We start from the raw sequence: 21,659 nt of genomic DNA, 5'->3' as shown, positions 1-21,659 counted from the left end.
TTTAGGCTGGTCATTAACTGGTAAATTTCCAGGATTGTGACGTCACATCTCTCAAGTTTCTTGACGACGTCTTCAAAGACGCCGAGAGTGTTGTTACAAAAGAGAAGATACACTTCCACTGAGTCTTGCCTGTCGTCGGCCTCAACCGCGTCTCCATTTGTTGGAGGGTGCAGGACCTTCCGGATCTGCTTGGGACATTCCTCACCAATGCCGTTTAACTCTGACTTGATGGCCGGCCAGTTTTGTAATGTTTTTGATATGGCAGGATTCAGGCAAACCCACTTGTTTGTGGAATTCCGGAGTATTTCTCTCCACTGCGTATCCAGAAAATCAAAAAATTCCTTCAACGACTCTGACCGTGTTGCGCACACCGCAAAGAAACCGCATACCTTGTAAATTACGTTTTCAATGTCCACGGAAAGTTCATCCATGGCGTGTCTAATGGCGTTGTGCACGATGTGAGCGTGGCAGTTTACTTGTAGCAGATGCTCGTGGTTCCTATGCAGATCGGTGAACAGGGAATGATGAACCGCAGAATTAAAGTTAGTCATATCTGCACTAAAAGCCGAGACCAAGTCGACAGACAGCCCCAAATTGCCGAGCGATGTTGTAATAGAGTTTTTCACACTTGCGGTCGATGTGTCTGGATTTTCTATGAAGTCGATCATTCTGTTTACCATGCCATGCTGAGGGGTGAAGAACTGGACGGCTATGGGAAACGATTTGCGATTTCCTTTGCTCGCGGCGTCCGTCTGAATTGCAAATGGAAATGGATGTTGCCCTTCCCTGCATAGGGCGTTTAAAATGTGACTCACAGCTTTAGGAGCTAGGACGTCTTTCACGAGACTCTCGGCCTTTGTCCTGCCGCATGAAATCTTCTTGCTTGTGCACAAATCGCCAAACTTGATGCCACAACCCATGCTGTTATAGCTCAGGTTGTGTCGAACGGTGTGATACACGTTTGCCAGCTCAGCCGCAGTGACCTTGGAGAGGGAAAAATAAACAAGGATTAAATTACACTTTTTTTAAATTATAGATTCAAAAACGTTTCTCAGATTAGGCTTTTTTTTGCTGATTTATTTTGTTTACCCAAATGTGTGAGATTGTATGTCGGCACACACCCATGTTTTTAAGTTTTTTGCTTTATGTACGAGCACATGTGTTCAGCACGTTGTCAATCCACTACTGGATGAGGGCCTCCCCACACAGTCCACCTTATGGGGGTTCTTTAACCATATTCACCAAGCTGGTCAGTGCAAGTCGGTGAAGGTGGGGAGCATAGACCAGTACAACAATGTGTTTTGCTATACTGCATCCTACGAACAACATAATTCCTGCAACAGTCTACAATCACTAGTCAGGCTCAATATTTGCTTAGCTTCTGAGATCTGACGAGATTGGTGACACATTGCGGGTGATTTTGTTCATAGGTGTTAAGGGGTCGTGATGAGGGTATGGCACCGAATGGGAGAACATAAGTTGGTGTGGCTTGGACACATTCTTAGAGGTGAAAGATTGATGAAGGAAGATCTGGAAGGTCGGATGCTAGTGATGATGCTGATGATTATGAGGATGTATGAGGATGTGTGATGATGCACTCCGCGATGATCCAGACAAGTCCATCGATGTGGATTGGGAATATGGGAATATTCTCAGATGTGGAGGCTTGATGAAGCAAGTTTCGTAAGGGCCTTATGAAAGAGGCCAAGAGGCAGAACAAGAGAGATGCCGCTTGACAACTCGATGGAAGAAAGCTCCAGATGGTCGGACAAAGATTGAAGGAGTCCGAGCCAAAGGCTTGTCATTGGGCAGAGTGCTAAAGGGAGCGGGGGTTACAAGGGTGTGTACCTTGTCTGCTTCTAGAGATTTGTCGACAGCAACCTTCGCAAGCTTGGGCCGTGCGACTTTACGCTCGGATCTTTGCATGTTGCGGATGTGCATCTCCCCAGCCGCGTGCTGCTTCAGATCGTAGGCCCCGCCGTGGCACACCGAGATGTCCTTTCGGCAGATCTTGCACCTCGCTCTGAAGCAATCGCCGTGGACTTTGCCGAGCCACGGGTACTCCTCTTCCCACACGTCGCGGTACTTCTGCATCCGCTTGCTCTTCTTCTTGGGAGGAGTGGGCGGCGCTTCCGTCTCCATGGCTGGTGCGGACGACGACACTGGACTTGGCTCGTCCTCTGTGTGACCGGTCGGCGATCCCGTAGCGTGATCTCCTATATAGAGGGGGGGGGGGAGCAATCCGAAGACAAGGGGGGATAGATGCAGTCAGTGTACTGTGGTTGTGGATATGACTTGGAGATGGTAGAGTACTCTGTGTGCCTGTACTCAGTATATTGAGTCGTGATTATGTGGGTATGGTAATGTGCGTGCTGCCTATACGCAATATACTGCAGTTGTGGTTGTGACGTTGGCATGGTGGAGTTCTGTGCGTGTGCTGCCTCTACTCAGTGTGCTGTGGATGTCACGTGGGGACAGCAGAGCATCGTGCCTGCTGTCTGTACTCAGTGTGCTGTGGATGTCACGTGGGGACAGCAGAGTACCGTGCCTGCTGCCTGTACTCAGTGTGCTGTGGATGTCACGTGGGGACAGCAGAGTACTGTGCCTGCTGCCTGTACTCAGTGTGCTGTGGATGTCACGTGGGGGCGGCAGAGTACTGTGCCTGCTGCCTGTACTCAGTGTGCTGCGGATGTCACGTGGGGACGGCAGAGTACTGTGCCTGCTGTCTGTACTCAGTGTGCTGTGGATGTCACGTGATGACGGCAGAGCACCTTGCCTGCTGCCTGTACTCAGTGTGCTGCGGATGTCACGTGGGGACGGCAGAGTACTGTGCCTGCTGCCTGTACTCAGTGTGCTGTGGATGTCACGTGGGGACGCAGAGCACCGTGCCTGCTGCCTGTACTCAGTGTGCTGTGGATGTCACGTGATGACGGAATAGCAGCGTGCCTGCTGCCTGTACTCAGTGTGCTGCGGATGTCACGTGGGGACGGCAGAGTACTGTGCCTGCTGCCTGTACTCAGTGTGCTGTGGATGTGACGTTGGTATGGTGGAGTTCTGTGCGTGTGCTGCCTCTACTCAGTATACTGCGGTTGTGATGACGGCAGAGCACCGTGCCTGCTGTCTGTACTCAGTGTGTGCTGCGGCTGCGGATGTGACGTGGGGCACTTTTGAGTACAGTAGTAAGTACGCGTACGCGAGCGAAGGTGGATTGCGCGCAGAAAAAAAAATCACCGCTCTCACCGCTCTTCTCACCTCTCAACTCTGCCATGGAAGCCTCCGCCCCTCCTCCCCTTCCCTCCCTCCCTGCCGCTGCTGCTGCTGCTTCCGCCGTGTGAGCGTCAACACCCGGCACGGAGCGGCTCCGACCGCGGTGGAGCCTGGAGCTTCCCTGCTGCGGGTCGGTCCAATGTTCACCGTCGTCATCATCATCGTCATCATCATCACCGCCGTTGTCATCATCAGCGTCATCATCATCACCGCCGTTGTCATCATCACCGCCGTCGTCATCATCGTCATCATCACCGCCGTCGTCATCATCACCGCCGTCGTCATCATCAGCGTCATCATCATCACCGCCGTCGTCATCATCACCGCCGTCGTCATCATCATCGTCATCACCGTCGTCGTCGTCATCACCGTCATCATCACCGCTGTCGTTATCATCACCACCGTCGTCATCATCGTCGTCATCATCACCGCCGTCGTCATCATCATCGTCGTCGTCGTCGGTTATAAGACGCTCCGCAAAAAATAAAGACGCACACACACGCACAAAAAATACAATCCGTGCCCCGGTGTCAATAAAGTTGCGCGTGTTATATTCTGAGATTTCACACATGCCGCACTCTAAGACGCATCGCGAATGTTACCCCGGTGCCAATAAAGTTACGCGACCTGTGACGTCACAAAGACATGCACGCACAGCACCTACCGGATTATACGACGCACCCCAATATTGTGTCGGGTGTTAGTAAAGTCACAGGTATCTTGGATCTGACGAAGACAAAGACCCCCCACATAGCCTTAAGCACAATGTAGGGGCAAGTGCTGTTAGCGAGCATCAATGAAGGCCGGCACAGCACACGAGGGGGTAGGTGGCCATCACCACGACCGGCCGACTTTGTCTCTCCCAGTGACGATGTTTACACATCGCACAAGGTACTCATTTGAGGCTGAGTCGACCTAGGGGAGGCCTATGACCGGTTCAGATAATCGTCATCGGTATACCCACCTACCAGATTATAAGACGCAACCCATAATGGTGTGCGCCCGGTGTGAATAAAGTTCCACAAATCTTGTCACAGACAAACACGCGCTTTAAAAAATCCGGAGATTGCGGTGCCGAGTCTTTTGAAATTCCACTTGCATCGTTACATGTCAAAGTAGGGAAGCACGTGCCCTGTCGTAATTGTACTCTAGCGAAATACTGTGATTTTTATTTGGATGCAGCAGTGGTTAGCGGGCACTGCACTTTGAACACGAGCCACCTGATTTCAAATCCCGGCTACAGCCAACATCAGTGGCGCGCCTTGTATTGACATCCGAACCGGCCCCTGACTCCGGCAACCCATTCACTAATCCGCAATGAAGTATGGTTTAAAAATAGACTGTGACCTACGTGAATTGAGAAAGGCTCAAAATAATGCTTGTTTCTATACTGCGTTGACAGTTTTGGAACGTTTGTTAAGACGTATACAAATAGGGTTATCATTAAGGCATGATATGTGGACGTGTATTTAAACTCAATGTAAGACGCACCTTGTTTTTCAACGGGTTTTATTCAGACAAACGTTGGGTGTTACGTCGTGTGATCCGATAAGTGTGTAAACGTGCGATCAGATTTGTAGAAATGTATTGACACAAGGGAAAAAACCAGCGTTGGAGGCGCGTCCTACTTTGCGGAGCGTCTTATAATCCAGAGAATACGATAACGCACTGAAAAACATGCAATTATTGATCGATAGACATCGATGTTTACGCTCACCATTGCACGGAATGTTGCGTGCAAGAACACATTTTTGATGTATGCTGTATGTAAGGCGGCGAGAAAGGACCGCACTTTGCAAACGAGGCGTACAGAACGAACGGCCCGTTTTGTCAACCCAGAATCAGAATATTTATACTGAAGGAATCCAATGAGCTATGAAGTTGTTTTTCACAGATGTCCAGTTGGGGTAGGTCAGAACGTTACATCAACAAACAATACAAAAACACGGTAAGAGTGCGAAGTATAGGAAAGGTAAACAAACTTTAAAAAAAACATTCAAATTAAACTAAACTATTTTTCATCTTACCAGGTAACGCCCACGGAGCTATTCGCTTCTTTTTCAGAAGCGACCTGGCCACACGTGATAGCTAAACAAAGTGGCTTATCATGTGGAAATGTATAACAGAAAAATAATGTAAATAATCTAAACGCATGTTTATAAATGGAGGTTTTTTAAAATCCAAAATTCACCACGTTGGTCTGGATTTTGCACTGCCCTTTGCTGCTGCACTGCCCCTTCTGCTGTTAATAGACTGCCATCTGCTGCTCATGGGCTACACTACCACCTGGTGAAGAAAATGATGCACTGCCAGAAGGCCGTATGGCATATGGCTTGTGAAAGAAATACTTTTGGAGGTTTTTTGTGTGTGTGTAGACAGATATATGAAGGATGCATGGTTTGATTTGTCTGGAGAGCTTGGTGGAGTCTGGAAAAGGAACGAGGGAGGCGGATCCTGACCCGCCCCTACTGGACATCTTTGAAAAAAGAGCTTTATAGCTCATCGGATTCCTCCAGTATAAATCGATATTCTGATTCTGAAGACGGCAGGAGGCTGGGCCTCGAGATGTGGGCGGGGGTTTAAAAGAAAGAGGAGGTGGAACATGTAGGAGGTAGAGGAGTGGTTCTTAACCTGGGGTGCACGCACCCCCTGGGGTGGGAGATGCCCTTTCTGAGAATCAAAGCAGTGCAGGCTGCAGTAAAGGTCAAGAATCACTGAGGTAGTGGATTGAAGAGGTGGATTGCAGAGGCGATGGAGCATGGAGGAGGTGAAGCTTTGAGGAGGTGGAGCTTTGAAGAGGTGGAGCATGGAGAAGGTGGATTATAGAGGATGGTGGAGAATTGAGGAGATGGATTTAAGAAGAGGTGGAGAATTGAGGAGGTGGAGCTTTGAGTCGTCTGGGGGGGGGGAGGAGGAAGAGGCGGAAGAGGAGGAGTCTGAAGGAGTCTGGAGGAGGAGGTGGAGCTTTGAGTCGTCTGGGGGGGGAGGAAGAGGCGGAAGAGGAGGAGTCTGGAGGAGGAGGAGCGTGGAGCGAGGAGGAGGAAGCGAGAGGACGCGGCGCGCCCAGCGAGCTCATCAGCCATGGACGAACACGGCTCCCTCTGCTACGACAAGCACAGAGCCAGGCAGCCGGCATGCCGTCGCGGCTTATGACACGCTCGCCGGAGGATCCTTCGCCCCGCGAAGAAACCGCTAATTTAAACTCAAAACATAAAAAATAAGAATCGCAACGTCGCGTCAAGCATTAGCGGGCGGGGGGGGCAGATAGTCGGGCCTAGCGCGCGCTTTACGGCGGTAACCGAAGCCTCGTGCTTGCCTAGCGAGACAGCCGGTGGAATGGAGCCTCTCGCCAGCGGGGTTTAGCCGGCTCCCCCGGCCTCTCCCCCTACTCCCTCCTCTTCCCCCCCCCCACCCATAATCACCGTCAACCCATAACTATGTGATGTGCGGGCGAGGGTGAACTTAGGCAGCGGGGCTTGTGGAGCCGTCTCGTGTCGTTGAGGGTGGCGCAAAGCGATCGAGTGGAGTAAACAGGAAGCGACGACGGGTCTAGTACGGGAAGGGCATTTGTTGTTGAGCAGCATGGGTTGCCGTGGGCAGGGCCTCGGCCCATGTGGCCCATCTCCCCCTCAGATTTCGACCGGTGCCAATGGATAAAGTGTCAACCCCTCACTCATCTATACATAACCATCCGTGCTGCGTGCTCATTTTTGTTGTTGGGTTTTTGGGCTTTGTATTTTGTGCGAATTGGCGTTTCATTTAGGGGGGCGGGTTGGGTTTTTTTTTGTTTGATTGTCAGGTCGGTCCGTCGTCGTGTGGTTCATTCCACCGATTTTTTTTGGGTCGGTCCTGTACGTGGTACATGTAACGACTGTGCTGTTGTCATTCGCATGTGGCCTTAACCCTGGGCGGTTGGCCCACACACACATTATATCGTGGGGGGTAGGGGGTGAGATGCAGGTGACATGTATTGGCGCTGCCAAACATCTGGGTCGCACTGCTTCTGCTATGCGATTCTTTGCTGGAGAGGTTTAATCAAGCAAAGTGCAGTGCTCCCCAACTTTTAAAAAGTCACCCTCTGCACACACTTTCCTTGCGCCTGCTCTGTTTGGTGAATTCACAAACACAAATACATAGTGGGGGGGGGGGGGTACGGAGGAGTTGGGGGCGTTAGTGAGTGAGAGGGGTTGACCATCAAAAAGAGGGCGAATTTTATTTTCTCCATCGAAAACGGAAGAGCAAAATAAGAATCGAGGGCCCCTTCGCCATATGACAGGACAGGGCCACAGACGAGAGGAAGGGCGCTGAGGGAGGGAACGCAAAATAAAAAAAACGGAGTGAAGAATTATAAGACAGAGGGCAACTTCGACGGGGGTGGGCAGCAATGGGTGACCCACAGTCCCGCCGCCACCACGCTCTCGGTCGCTTGCGGTCACAGCTGAGGCGCAAGAGGGAATCCCTCGCCGACCAATTTGACTTCAAGATGTACATCGCCTTCGTATTCAGAGATAAGGTGCGAATTCACCTGCCCGCAGGGTGCCCCCAGCCTTGTGGGAAAGAGGAATGCTTTGTGAATACTGGAACGTGCAAGAACAACGCGGCGTATGTGACACGTATACGCCCAGAGCGATTAACTGCCCACGACCTCTGCAGTTTTATTGGTAGCATGGTGTAAATTGTAATTTTATATCAGCGGTCACAAATCTCACCTTTTCGCATACAGTGATGTATTTTTTTATCTCATGATTTCTACAGTACGGTAAAGCATGTCATTTTTTAAAGCAGTTTCCACTTGACCAGTGATCTATTTGGACTAAATGTAAACCGTACTTTTCTATAGATTTCCCAATTCAAGCGAGTATGATAGGCAACGTTGTACTTTACAAAACTGGTTACTTATAAAGACGTAGTATGGGTCAAAGGCAACAGCTAGTCTTATCTTGGAAGCAAAACATGACTTCTTTACTGCTTCGTATAAAGCAAATGGCGCTTTTTACTCCAAGGCTGAACTTCGGTTTTGCCAATGGGTATTTGTTCATTATTTTGGATGTAGATCCGCTATGGCGAATACAGTACATTAAAACATTAGTTATTAAGGACTCCTCAAAGTAAAACCCAATTTTATACTGGCATTCTTAACCATGCATGCCCAATTAAACATTTCCTGTGCATCTTTTTCTGTTGTGCTCTACAGAGGAAGAGGCCGGCGCTGTTTGAGGCCGGCGAAGTGATGCCGGTGATGACCAACAACTATGAGGAGCTGATCTTGAAGGGTGTGCGACAGGCCGACTACTCGCTGCAGAGCTCCCTAGAGCTGCTGAGCAAGGATGTGGTGCAGCTACACGCACCGCGCTATCAGTCACTGCGACGTGTACGTCCAAAGTGTCACCTTGATGTACAGCTGTGTGTGCAACAGCTTGTTTAATATTTCTATGTAATGTGTAAATTCACCTCGGTGTTTATCAAAAACGGTAGGAAGATTAAGGATCCGCAGGTGGAATGTGGCCCGTGACTTTCATAGGGACAAGAAGCCTCATGAGGTCCAACAGTTCTAAATGGCCCGTAAGTCTTCTTCATGTCCTGTCCAATCTATAGAGTTTTTCTCAAAATTCTGCACAGGCCACTGCTTCTGGTGTTGGCATTGCCACATCTTTAGGAGCGCATTGTGGAGCTGCAGGGCATCTCAGGAGATGATCCATGGTTTTCTTCTGATAAGCACATTGTTCGGTTGCGCAAGTGATATTTATCCTTTACTGCAACCATCTTAGCCGCACTAATCGGATACTAGAGTGGTTCTTTTTTGGACGAGCAAAACTGATTCTGATTTTATCAGTCACTTGTAAAGGTGGGCCCTAAATTGTTTAGATATCCAAATAATACAAAGGTGCATGTTAATGTATGGCCTCACCACAAGGTATGTATAAGTACTATTCGGCTTTCATTATGGGAAGTGTACCTCGCCCTTTCTCAAACGTTTCTCTGTACGAATATACATGTACCTGCGTTTATTTGTACATCTGTTTTGTACTTGGCTTCATTACATACTCTTTGGTTCTTTCGGTAAAGTCACGTAGATAGAAAATGAATAGATCACGACGACGTTTCGATCGCAACACAAGCAACCGTCATGAGGTGAAACAAACACAGCAGGAGAACTGCTGATGTACATAGTTCCTACCTAACCTCTTATTCTGCAAATGTGAACTAAAGTTTTATGCTCCTAAACATGATGGTTCATCTCAAATCAGAAACTATCTGGTACACACTGCAAAACTACAATAGCCCTCTTGTAGTCTTGCATAAACTGATGTAGTCAAAAGCAACTTTAGTAATTGTGTTGCTTATTTTTGCTGCCATTTTTCATCACTTTCCATCTACTGTATTCTATAACCATAGTTTTTGTCAGTAACCTTTTCTGTGTTTCAATGGCCATTCTGAATTTTAAAAGGTGGAACAGTGGTGCAGTGGTTGGTGTACCGTCCAATGAACCCGGTGATCTGAGTTATCTTGCTGGCCAGGGCTAACACGAGCAGCGAGGGTTATCCAGACTCAGACTTTATTTCAGCCGGTAAGGCCCATTGAGCTTAACAACTGTTTTTACAAGGAAAACCACAGCCCAAGACCATCAGCAGTGGTGGCAGTTCCGGGACATTGCAGCGTGGGAATGTCCTAACAAGAGCAAAAACAATTATTTTCACAAAAAATGCCAGAATGTAATGAAAACAAGATAAACAATGAATATTGCTTAAAAAGGAATAAAAAAACTTTATAAATATCTCATGACATGTGTAAATAAGCATTATCTATATTATCTATATTGGTCTTCTGCCATTTTCACCAATCCGCACTAACAAAGCGGTCAAGTGTCTGACCTAACTGGAGTGATTTTGGCATTGTTATTATGTTCCATTTGCAGGATGTGATCGGCAATGTGCAGGATATGGATTTCTTTCTATGGCCACGCAAGGACATAGAGAAGGTGGTTTGCCTCCTCTTTTCTCGCTGGAAGGGCTCAGACGATCCATATAAGCTTATTCAAGTGAGTCCATCATACCACACATCTAATCTCAAGCAAGATAGAGATTTCTGCAATTAGTAATATGGGGTTACATTTGCTAACAGTAATCATTGGTGGCTTTGTCATGTCTACTAGATACTGATAAAATACTTCATGTCGAGGTGAGGGTGACAATCAGTCTTTTCGTTTGAGGGGCCTTGAAATGTTGCTTCAAAAGGTTGGTCAACTAATCCAACATTTAAAAAAAGTGTAATATTTTGGTTATTTCAGATATTTGAGTCATGACATTCAGAATGCTGTTGCTTCCAAAGGTATTATTACTGTATTAAGATTTGAAGTTGTATTTTGGTCAATGTACTCTAAAGCAAACAAAGTGTGTTAGTGACCAGATTTCTATTGCTTTATTGGCACCGGGCACAAGTTACAGTTTGTCTTACTTTCCTGATCTTATAATCCACAGAATACAGAAATTATCCTTTGTATTTTGTGTGTGTTATGCTCCTGCTAAGAATGCTTAATTCTGTACTTGATGTGCAGGCCGAGTTTGAGTTTGACTACCAGGACTACGAACAGCAGCTGGTGCGGTTGCTTGGCCAAAAGGACAAGGCGGGTCTCGTTGTCAACAATGACACGGAGTCTATGTTCTTGTTCGTGCGCCGGCACGGACTCCCAGTGAGTGGGAACTATTATTTAATTTGTTTATGATTTTGCGCTAATGGCGGTTTTATTCAAATTGTGCTATCACATCAGGTCATGAGACGGAATATCAATTTGGAATTGTCAGTGTTTGAGAATGGCACGGAGAAGGAGATCACGGTCCTGCATCAGAGGGCCCTTAAAGTGACCTTTCGCATGTACTCTCGTGCCCTCCACAGAGATATGTTTGGCATATAGCAGTCAAACTGGTATTTCCCAATTGAGTTTAATTTTGTTGATGAACCCACTGATGACCTGGCTGAAAACGTCAACGGGGACTGCATTTGATAACTGGGTTTAATCAGCACTGCTATCTCAGTGCTCTGATCACTGAGCCATTGGCCATCCTGACCAAATAATTTGTTTAAACCAGTTCAATAAACAGCCACCTCTATATTCTGAACATAAATTACGTGGAATAAATCTTTGTAACAATTAAAGGACACTGAAGGCAGTCCACAATGTATTAATATACAGTATGTGTGGAACTTTAGCTGTCGCTACACATTGAATACCCTATCTCACATTAGCACTAAATATGACGCCTCTCTGTCTGTGTGCAGACTAAAATTAGCTAACTGACCATGGGGTGCTGAGCAGACGGATTATTTTTACCCAGTGAAAATCTCTGGCACCTCCAAGTGTGTCCAAGGATATCGCACACTGATGCCTAAAGAACATTTATCTGGCTGGATATTTTCATGAGTACAAGTTTATCTGGACTGTGTATGTTACATTGCAACACATTTAATCTTCAGCAAGTCCGATGACATGGGGAATAGTCTTCGAACATTGAGTAAGCTGAAAATGCAAGAGCGTCAGGGATTGCCCAAGCACCCTCTGCAACTCTTGACTTCCTGTACCGTGGTTTCGTGTGCGTCAATTCCAGAGTCAGAAGGGCATGACTACGTCCGTGTTCAAGCTGTGCAGCATCTGCCTGTACTTGCCGCAAGACCAGCTCACCCACTGGGGAGTGGGCAGTGTGGATGACCACCTCAAGCCCTACCTCCCTGATTAAAGCCTCTCCGCACTCACACTTAAACCTATCGATTGCTCTAATTGTGGGAGAGTTCTGGAGCGTGGCGCAGAGTTATGTACGCGATGGGTTCACGTTGTATGCGTGTGTGCGTGTTGAGCCAGTTGAGATCGGAGCAGCACAACTTTTTAATTTGATTTGCTCCAAATGTCAAACATTGGAAGCTGCTGTAAGGGCCTTCCCATAGCCAACGTGACAGCATTCTGACTTGTGCAGTGCGGTCAGTCTGGAGTGTTAAGACTTTTCCCTCGCCGCCTCGTACTGATCAACCCTGCCTTCCCAGTGCGTCCCTTTGTTTCCACGTTTTTGTGTGCACACTGAGTTTCACTCCTCCCTTATTAAATAAGATGGTTGAGTGTTTTAGGCCAGTAAAGCCATGTTTCCATGTGCAGACTTTCAAAAGTACATTGGGCAGCACAGATATTGTTTTGACCCAACCTAAGGGCAATACTTTGCCCTCTGCTCCATTCCAACTAACTTTAGGGACCCAGATTGCAGGTCCCAACATTAAAGTGAAATGCTGGTGTAATTTATTGAACACCAGTCTGCACTAAAAGATTTAACATTGAAATGCAATCAAACTGGACGCCACATCTCATCTGCTTGCACATGGAACTGGGATTTATGCAACGCGTGAAAGATATCCAAAAACCGCTACTACAGTAGAGCCTCGGTTCAAACGGAGTTTAACCATTTAGTTTTATAAGCATTTTAAATGAAAGCCTCAAATTGATGCATGTAACAACAGCTTGATGTGTGCATTTTTCGTAAGCAGGTAATAAATTCCACACTTTCCATTACCTATAATTGAACAAATACAAATAGAAATGTGTTGTGAAATACTGAGGTTCTATTGTAGTGGTTGTGGGTATTTTGGTAGGTGTGTATTGTGGAGTTCCACCAAATGTTATGAAATGGGAGTCTGACCTGTGCCGGACTGAATTTTGTTAGCTTCAGGTTAAGCAGCTCGGAAACGCAGATGACAACTAAAATACGAATCCATGTTGCTACAGTACATGCATCTTGTGCACGTTGCATTGCTGCACTTGATTTAGTTTTTAAGCGTGTTGAGCGCAACTTGCTGCAGAGGATGAAATATTGAGGCGGACTAGAGAATGGAAAACTGTTGCCACAAAGTGCATATGTCATGCAGAAGCATTTCATGGTGTTGGTTGACTCCCGAGGTCTTTTCAGGGCCTCGTGGAGGGGGAAAGAAAATTTGCCCTAGGCCGCAAAAGATAGCCCCAGACTTCAGACACGAGGGCCCCACGACAGGCCTGTGGATGTGGAATGAGTGGGCCCCACATAGCGTGCTGTCGTCTCCAGGAACCTCGGTGGCCTGGGTCTCAACTGATTTGAACTCCTCGGGAGTGATATTATTTTCCATCTCGATTTGTTCATCTAAATCTGTAAAACAGTTGTCACGCTGTGCATCTGCTAGTGAACACCAAAATATTAACGTCTTAATGTAGAATTTAATTTACCTGCGGTGTGGTTGAAATTTTATTTGTGCTTTTAAGCATACTTGTGGCACGGGGTTTGATTCTTTGGGCCGATTAGATTTTTAAGTTGAATTTTCGTGTGTTTTAGTTTGATATTGCTTTTTAAGTTTGGGATTTTTTTTCTCGGTACAGCTCTCACGACTGGGCTTGTCAGAATGCTAAAGCCTGTATGCAGAGCGGGGATTCAAAACTATAACGCATACAGAGGCAAGCTTGAGGCTTAACATACATGATACACCTGCTTTAAAGAGCATAGTTTTAAGTAGGGATCCCAATTTCTGTGTAACGTTTGCACTATGGTTATGGGCACTGCATCGTCATGTCACAGTCCATTTAACCACCGCATAATCCAGCAAAGGCCCCTCTGTGGTACTTGCGTTGGGATAATGAACATACTTTTTTGTTAAAACGCTTGAGAGCTCGAAATGTGAAAGATCCAGTATTGCCAGTTGAAATGCCTCACCATGGTCATGCTAACACTGGTATACAAACACCATTGTTAAAATCTCGGCAACATTCAAATCAATGGTAAGACATGTAAAATAATTTACACTTGATATTATGTTGCTACGATTGTAACAGCTGTTGTGCATTTATTCATATGTTGTCATTTTATAATTTAAATTGTTGCCATTACAATGTTCCAATCTTAAAATTCAGATTTGTTCTGTTGCGCGTGCAATGTGTGTGCTTGCTCAAATGCGTTTGATTTGCTTGCATTTGTATGGCAAAAGGCTCTTGAGAAAAATAAAGGTGATAAGATTATCCCTTGCAGGAAAAATTACACCTTACCATTCCATTGCATCCCTTGTATCACTAATTTGCTTAAGATCATTATAAAAAAAAGTTACTATTGTACGTGCATCATCTGATGGTAATTAGATTGTTAGCTTTGCATCGCCATAGGGCCACGCAGTGTCGAATTAGCAAGGTAGTTTATACTGGTCAAGTATTCAGAACCTAATTGAGAAAACGATAATGAATTAAACAGTGATGTCTAATTTCCTCTGTAGTTTACTGCTGTAATACATTTTAATGCCAATAGTTTATTCTGAATGTAGGAACGTCGCACCTGCTGTTGTGTTTATCAATGTGTTTGTGTTGTATGTACAGTATGTATGTTGAACTTCTTTTGCACCGTACTTAGCCAACCGTGCAATTCGGAGGTGCGATTAGATTGTCTATGCTTATTCGGATGCGCTTGATTTGCATGGCAAAAGGCTCTTCATGAGACAACTGTAGAACAGTGGTGGGGAACATTCAAAGTCCAAGAATGCATCCCAGAAGGGAATCAGACCCTGGCGATTCTTGCTGAGGCATTATTACTCCCACCACTGCCACCCTGCTGCCCTAATTCGGATATGTTACCGAGATATGTTATGACATAATGGCTATGTTATCCTGTGAGTCTGACGCAATTGCAAAGCACAAACACCAGCCGACAGTGAAGCAACAGACAAATTGGACCACTGACACTCGAGAGTAGTAAATACGAGAGTGTATTTATAAAAACGTCAATTCCCCTCGTCATAAATGTTGCTTTTGTATTGTGCAGCTGCTTCGTGTTTAGTCCGGGGTGACGTCTAAGAGGCGACGTTGTGGGGGGCCGCCTCGTCGCGGGGGGCCACAAAGTCGCGCACGTTGGGCAGCCCCTGCACCACGCAGCAGCTGAGCGCGCTGCGGTAAATGCTCATGTCGCTGACGTCGAACCAGCGGTCCTCGTCACGATCGTAGCACTCCGAGTTGAAGGTGGTGGTGAAGCCGTTGAAGCCGCCCACGGCGTAGACGACGCCGTCCACGACCTCGATGCCAAAGTTGCTGCGTGGTTGGTTCATCTCCGGCAGCGGGCTCCACGAGTCGGTGGCCGGGGTGTACTCCTCGGCGCTGCGCAAGCGGTTTGTGCCGTCGAATCCACCCACCTGGTCCCCCCCACGCACAGGCACACAGCCACACAGCAAGTGAGTGATAAATACATAGATTCTCCATAATAGATATGTGATGTACGGATACAAAGATCACTTGTGTCGCCTGACCAGACTTTTTGGGCAAGTGCTTTTAGCGAGCACCTATGAAAGACGGCACGACACCATGAGAGGGTGGGTGGTTACTCCCAGCCCACCTTTGTCTCCCCAGTAGTGATGTTTACACAACGCACCAAGTACTTATTTGAGGCTGAGTAGATATAGGGGAGTAACCAGGACTGGTTCAGATAATCGTCATATATACACACATGCAAACAGACATTTGCACAAAGAGACATGTATGTACAAAAACACGCACGCACAAAGATTACCCTGTAGCCCTAACAGACTGTTCTTATTATGCTTGTTTTACCAAGGAAAGCCTCGCTGTGTTATAAGACTGTTTCAGGAGGGTCCTGCCAAGTTTTCATGGGCACGCGGGGGTGGGGGGCGAAGTTGCGTTGTAATCTCAATTGAGTCATTTTTCAACATTGGGATGTGAGGCCATAACCAATTATATTTCAAGGAGTTTTTATCTAAGCTATGGAAGGAACCCGGATTACCCGGAGGAAACCCATGCAGAGCAGGGGTAGGACGTACAAACTCCACGCACAAAATGTGCCCGAGTCGGGAATCGAAACCCAGGCACTGCCTCCACCCTGCCATCCTCAAAAGCGTCCCGTGGCATCTTGCGGTCCGGTCTACTCACAGCGCACACGCGGTCTCCGCAGGCGATCACTCCGATGCCGCTGCGCCGCACATTCATGGGGGAGAAGAGGGTCCATGCGTTGGTCTCGGGGCAGTAGTGCTCAGCCGTGAAAAGGCATTCGTTGCCATTGAATCCCCCACAGATGTAAACCTGTATTCACGCACACACATGTACGCACCGGTGTTACCAACAACTCCAGATTCTAGTATTCTTGCTCATGAATCCAGCAATGTGTTCAGAAGCTAAATGTCAATGTCGAGGTCTGCAAGCCACGATGAGCGGGCTTTCAAGAGAAGGTTTTGTGTGGTTTTGCTATTCCTCCTCTGTTGATGGATAGTAGACTAAAGTAGTTCACTAATGGTCCATACTTTGTGTTGCGTGGCCACAATCGCAACACTGGCTTGCATCTTTAATTTTCCAGTCATGAAGGAGATGTGTGCATCGGCTTGTTGGTGTTCTGATGCAGTTAATGGTTACATCGGGGGGGGGGAAGTCAAAGCCAGGAGGTGTGATTTTTGGGTCTCAATGAGGTGTTTATTCTTGACATCCACGTTGTTCCACTCTGTTGGAGTGTGAGAGTGGGGGTTGTGCGTAGGGGGTGAGAGTGGAGTGTTAAGAGTGAAGCATGAGTGGAAGGTCGGGGTAAAGGTTGAGAGTGGAAAGTGAGAGTGGAGTGTGAGAGTTGACTGGGAAAGTGGAGTGTATGAAGGTGACAAAGGAGTGTGAGAGTGACGTGTGAGAGTAGAGTGTGAGAGTGTAGTGTGAGGGTTGAGTGTGAGAGAGGAGGGTGACAGCGGAGCGTGAGAGCGGAGCGTGAGAGTGGTGGGTGAGAGTGGAGGGTGAGAGCGGAACTGAGAGTAGAACGTGTGAGAGGAGTATGTGAGTGTGGAGGGTGAGAGTGTAGGATAGGAGTGGAGTGTAAGAGTGGAGTGTGAGAGTTGACTGCGAGTATGGAGTGTGAGAATGGAGTGTGAGGGTGGAGTGTGAGAGTGGTGGGTGAAAGCGGAACTGAGAGTAGAACGTGTGAGAGGAGTATGTGAGTGTGGAGGGTGAGAGTGTAGGATGGGAGTGGAGGGTGAGAATAGGGGGCTGCCGTTCCTCACCCTGCCACCCAGGGCCGTGGCGCTTGCGTCGCTGCGCATCGCGTTCATGGCGGCGATCACGCTCCACTGGTTGCTCTCGGGCTCGTAGCGCTCGGCGCTGCTGAGGCGCGCGTAGCCGTCGAAGCCGCCCATGGCGTAGAGCGCCCCCCCCAGCACGGCCACGCTCACGTAGCAGCGGCGCTCGTGCATGGGGGCCACCTGTCTCCACACTCCGCTCGCCGGCTCGAGGCGCAGCACGCCATTGAAGTAGTCCGCGCTGTCGAAGCCCCCCACCACGTACACGTGGGGGCGCAGGAAGGCGGTGCCGTGGTAGGCGCGGGGGCTAAACTCGTGCTCGGGGGTCACGTTGCGCCAGGAGTCGGAGCGCGCGTCGAACGCCTCCACGGCATTGGTGGGGCTGCTGGCGCTCCAGCCCCCCACAGCGAAAAGCACGGAGGAGGGCAGGCGCGGGCGCCGGAGCGCGGGCCCGTCCGCCGCCAGCAGGGCCTGCACGGCACCACAGATCGTCTCCCGGCAGTCGATGTGATCCCTGATCCGCTCGAATTGGTCCAGGTGGCCGAGGAAGACGTCGAGTCTCATGAGGGACAAGCGCAGCTGCGGGGGCAGAAAGGGATGTGCGGCACACGCGTGAGATCAATTTATAAGGGGAAGGAAACACGAATGAATGACTAAATGGATGGATGATCTTCAGTCAATCAAACTTTATTCAATATAGCGCCCTTCACAATAAAATGGTCACAGAGCACTTCACATGTAAACATAAGATTACATCATTAAAATTTGAGATACATAAATATTTTAAAATAGATAAGCAGACAATATCTTTACTTTGCATATCCGCCTCTCCACATGAAAAATGTAAAGTATTTATTACACAAAGCTGACCCACGGCCTTCTGGCATTGCATAATTTGATCAGCATAGATTCAGTGTAAGAAAACTCTAGACCAGTTTCGACAAAAACTTTCTCATGAGCGGCCAGGCTTGCTTTGCTGATGAGACACTGTGTGTCAAAACCTATTGATTGTTCTGTATGTGTGTTTGTATGAATATGTATCTGTATGTCCGAGTCTGTGAGTCTGTATGTATCTGTGTGTGTCTGTCTTTATCTTGTATGCATCTGAGTATGCGTGTCTGTATGTCTTTGTGTGAATATATCTGTGTTTTTGTGATTCTTAGTGTGTGAGAGTCCGTGCATCTGTAAGTCTCTGTGTCTATATATGTGCAGTTTGTCTTTTGCACCTATCGATATCTTTGGACATCTGTTTCTGTGTGCATCTCTGTGCTTGCGTCTCTGCGAGAGTCTCGATGTCTCTGCACAACTGCCCGTGTCTCTGTATCTGCAACTGCCTCTCTGTGTGCACCTCTGTGTCTCTGCACATCTGCCCGTGTCTCTGTTCGTATCTGCATCTACGTGTCTCTGTCTCTGCACGCGTGCCCGTGCGTCTCTGCGAGCGTGCCCGTGTGTCTCCCGCGTGGTTGGCACCTTGGCGAGAAGTCGCGGCACGTCCCGCGTGCGCGCCTCCACGTCCCTCGAGAGCCACGTGAGGATCGCGTCGTACGCGGTGTGCTCGCTCCGCACAGTCAGCTCATCCTGGCTCAGCACCAGCTCCAGCTCATCCGCCGTCAGCTCGCAAAATTGCTCCCTGGAACCCGCCAGCGCCTCGAAGTTTTGCAGCATGAAGGCGAATGCGCTCTGCTGGAGATCGTGCAGAGCGTAGAAGCCGGAGAACCTGTAGACCTCGACGCAGCTGTCGAAGCTGATGTGCTCCCGCAGGAAGGCGCAACACAGGCGCACGATGCCCATCACGTTGAACTGGTCCGCGGCCACCAGCAGCCGCTCCACGTTGGCGCACGTGACGGGCAGGGTGCGCGTGTACGCGTACTCAATGATGAGTTCCATCGCCTCGGGTTCCACGCCCGGGATCATGAACTCGCGCCTCCCTGCATCGCTCCAGCTGCCCGTGAACAGCGCCCTGAGGGAAGGAGCAGTATCGCGACATCAGCAACGCGACGGCAACGCTCTCCTATGCATCTCTGTCCGATTGATCGTATGAATGCATCTCTCTCCTGTTTAGTTTATTGACCTTCTGAGTGCGACTCTCTCCTTTGGATCTTATGAATGCATCTATTTCCTATTGATCTTATGAATGCATCTCTCGCATATTCATCTCCTGAATCAATCTCCCTCCTATTGATCTTATGAATGCATCTCATGCATCTCTCGCATATTCATCTCCTGAATCCATCTCCCTCCTATTGATCTTATGAATGCATCTATTTCCTATTGATATTATGAATGCATCTCTCGCATATTCATCTCCTGAATCAATCTCCCTCCTATTGATGTTATGAATGCATCTCTCGCATATTCATCTCCTGAATCCATCTCTCTCCTATTTATGTTATGAAGACATCTCTCTCCCTCGTCTCTCCCCTATCCTATGAACGGATATCTCTCCTATCCTATATCGCGTCCTGGGCGGGAGTGATTGACGTCTCACGCGGTGGTGTTTTTGCGTTTGTCAGTGCGGGTATTAACTCCACACGTGGCAAGAGCAAGGCTGCACGGATTCCAACAACCGTAAAATTGCCCAGGATCGGACTTATTATTAACATCATCATCACGCTCGTTTGCCCAGAAGAGCTTGACTCAACTCTTGTTCAGGAGAGCCAAGTGTTTTACAGTCGGGGCAAAACATCTGAACCTCCGACAAAGAAATGCGATTCGCAGTACTGTACAGCAGAGGTGGGACAAAGTCATTGTTATGCAAGTCCAAGTCGAGTCGCAAGTCATCAAATTCATGACTCGAGTCTGACTCGAGTCCAAGTCACATGACTCGAGTCCACATCTCATAGGTGGGACAAAGTCATTGTTATGCAAGTCCAAGTCGAGTCGCAAGTCATCAAATTCATGACTCGAGTCTGACTCGAGTCCAAGTCACATGACTCGAGTCCACACCTCTGCTGTACAGTCATACCATACTGCCGCTCGCTCTCTGTCGGCTTTAGCGTCGCACTCACCAGATTTACTCGGTTAACTAATAATGGGGATTCGATATTTGTGTACGTTTTTAGCGGGAATCAAAGACAGCCTACGTTTTTGGAGACTCACTATCGACAATTTATACTGCCAAGTGTTTTTTTTGTTACAGTCGGGGCAAAGCATTCACAAATAAATGCACCGAGTCTGGATTCCAACCTGCGTTCTCCTCGCGATGCCGCCTGCTCTCTAACAGCTGAGCGTCGCTATCACCCCAGGAGATTTTACTTGGTGAACCGATGATGGGGATTGAATGTTTTTTTTTTTACCACGAGACCAAATCAGCCTAAGTTTTGTGTGACTTTTTGCTTGTTTTTGTTGTAAGGCGGGCGGGGCGGGGGTGTGATTCGAACGCTTAGGCGCAGCTGCAGGAATTTTGACCGCCCGCTCTCTATCAGCTTGAGCGTCGCACTCCCGTGAGAGATCGCGCGACCCTCAATCCCCCTGGCGATGAACTCCACCCGCCGTCACCTGAAGTAGTTGCTGCAGCTGCACAGGATGTTCTTGTGCACGGTGAACTCGCGATCCTTGATGTGGATCACCGCGTCGCAGAGCTTCCCCTCCAGGCGCAGCTCGTTGAACACGGAGCACGCCAACGAGCTCATCTTTCGCTCCATCGTCGTCGCTTCTAGTGGAGCCGCGCAACTAACGCGATTGATCAATTTACGATAATAATTGTCAATAATAACCAAACGCTCCTTCGACTCGGCAACTCGAGAGAGTGCTTAGACGAAGACGTGCCGGGCTTGCCACCGCGTGCCCCTCCTTGCCTTCCGAGTGGCGCGTCATCAATGACGTCGCGAGGGGAAGATGCGCGTAACAGTGTGGAGACCACGTGGTCTCGACGTGGGGGGGGGGGGGATGCGTAACTTCGCTGATGTGATGTGACGAGAAGACCTGAAACATAATTTTATTTATATCTGGAGACAAGAGAACACAGTTCTGCCCATACTGTACACCCGTGTACATTTTAAACATCGATAAAATAACTCACCCTGGGTATAAGTGTCTGGCGCGGGATTTGGCAATAGCGGTGTGTGTGTATAGTGGGTAGCGGTAGTGTAGTGGTTAGCGCTACACTGCGCTACGAACCTGGCGAACCGGGATTCGATTCCCGTTCACGGAAAACACCGGTGACGATTATATGAACCGGTCATGGGCCTCCCCTAGGTCGACTCAGCCTCAAATTAGTACCTGGTGCGATGTGTAAACATCGCCACTAGGGAGACAAAGGCGGCCGGGCGTGGTGTTGGCCACCCACCCCCTCGTGTGCCGTGCCGGCCTTTATAGGTCTGAAATAAAAGTTAAGGGGGAGGGGGGGAGGG

General features: G+C 48.3%; 2 protein-coding genes and 1 long non-coding RNA gene across 6 annotated transcripts; 1 reads left to right on the top strand and 2 right to left on the bottom strand.

Moving 5' to 3' along the window:
• Positions 1-437: 437 nt before the first annotated feature.
• Positions 438-2,561, bottom strand: LOC144940695 (uncharacterized). Its single transcript, XR_013639158.1, has 3 exons — positions 2,544-2,561; positions 1,849-2,216; positions 438-983 (listed from the first exon to the last, which is right to left on the bottom strand). It is a non-coding gene; the product is annotated as an uncharacterized LOC144940695 (long non-coding RNA).
• A 438-nt stretch (positions 2,562-2,999) lies between these two features.
• On the top strand, positions 3,000-14,284 carry C23H6orf62 (chromosome 23 C6orf62 homolog). 4 transcript variants are annotated; one of them, XM_078867012.1, is made up of 5 exons: positions 3,000-3,397; positions 8,462-8,599; positions 10,184-10,306; positions 10,823-10,957; positions 11,871-14,284. In XM_078867012.1, exons 1-5 carry the CDS (start codon positions 3,044-3,046, stop codon positions 11,997-11,999), a joined length of 879 nt encoding a protein of 292 aa, XP_078723138.1. In that variant the 5' UTR covers positions 3,000-3,043; the 3' UTR covers positions 12,000-14,284. The 4 variants fall into 4 exon arrangements, with proteins under 4 accessions (XP_078723138.1, XP_078723136.1, XP_078723139.1 ...); XM_078867010.1 differs by having other exon boundaries at positions 3,007-3,397; positions 8,462-8,638; XM_078867013.1 differs by lacking the exon at positions 3,000-3,397 and adding an exon at positions 6,267-7,780 and having other exon boundaries at positions 8,462-8,638.
• An 818-nt stretch (positions 14,285-15,102) lies between these two features.
• On the bottom strand, positions 15,103-20,951 carry KLHL10 (kelch like family member 10). The gene is made up of 5 exons (XM_078867340.1): positions 20,806-20,951; positions 18,778-19,267; positions 17,293-17,886; positions 16,190-16,339; positions 15,103-15,438 (listed from the first exon to the last, which is right to left on the bottom strand). The coding sequence occupies exons 1-5, from the start codon at positions 20,949-20,951 to the stop codon at positions 15,103-15,105; spliced, it is 1,716 nt and encodes a 571-aa protein (XP_078723466.1).
• Positions 20,952-21,659: the final 708 nt, after the last annotated feature.

This window comes from Lampetra fluviatilis, chromosome 23 (assembly GCF_964198595.1).
Source record: "Lampetra fluviatilis chromosome 23, kcLamFluv1.1, whole genome shotgun sequence".
NCBI classification, from domain to species: Eukaryota; Metazoa; Chordata; class Hyperoartia; order Petromyzontiformes; family Petromyzontidae; genus Lampetra; species Lampetra fluviatilis.
This window is presented reverse-complemented; position numbering and strand designations above follow the sequence as displayed.

What these genes read in the sequence shown, in the direction of transcription:
- C23H6orf62 (XM_078867010.1), top strand. Translation starts at nt 3,044, where the DNA reads ATGGTGGAGTTCTGTGCGTGTGCTGCCTCTACTCAGTATACTGCGGTT. An exon ending in CTGGAGCTTCCCTGCTGCGG is followed by an intron (nt 3,398 to 8,461) that starts GTCGGTCCAATG and finishes TGTGCTCTACAG; the next exon opens with AGGAAGAGGCCGGCGCTGTT. An exon ending in GCTATCAGTCACTGCGACGT is followed by an intron (nt 8,639 to 10,183) that starts GTACGTCCAAAG and finishes TTCCATTTGCAG; the next exon opens with GATGTGATCGGCAATGTGCA.
- KLHL10 (XM_078867340.1), bottom strand. Translation starts at nt 20,951, where the DNA reads ATGGAGCGAAAGATGAGCTCGTTGGCGTGCTCCGTGTTCAACGAGCTG. An exon ending in TGCCGCGACTTCTCGCCAAG is followed by an intron (nt 17,887 to 18,777) that starts GTGCCAACCACG and finishes CTGCCCCCGCAG; the next exon opens with CTGCGCTTGTCCCTCATGAG. An exon ending in CCACGGCCCTGGGTGGCAGG is followed by an intron (nt 16,340 to 17,292) that starts GTGAGGAACGGC and finishes GCGTGAATACAG; the next exon opens with GTTTACATCTGTGGGGGATT.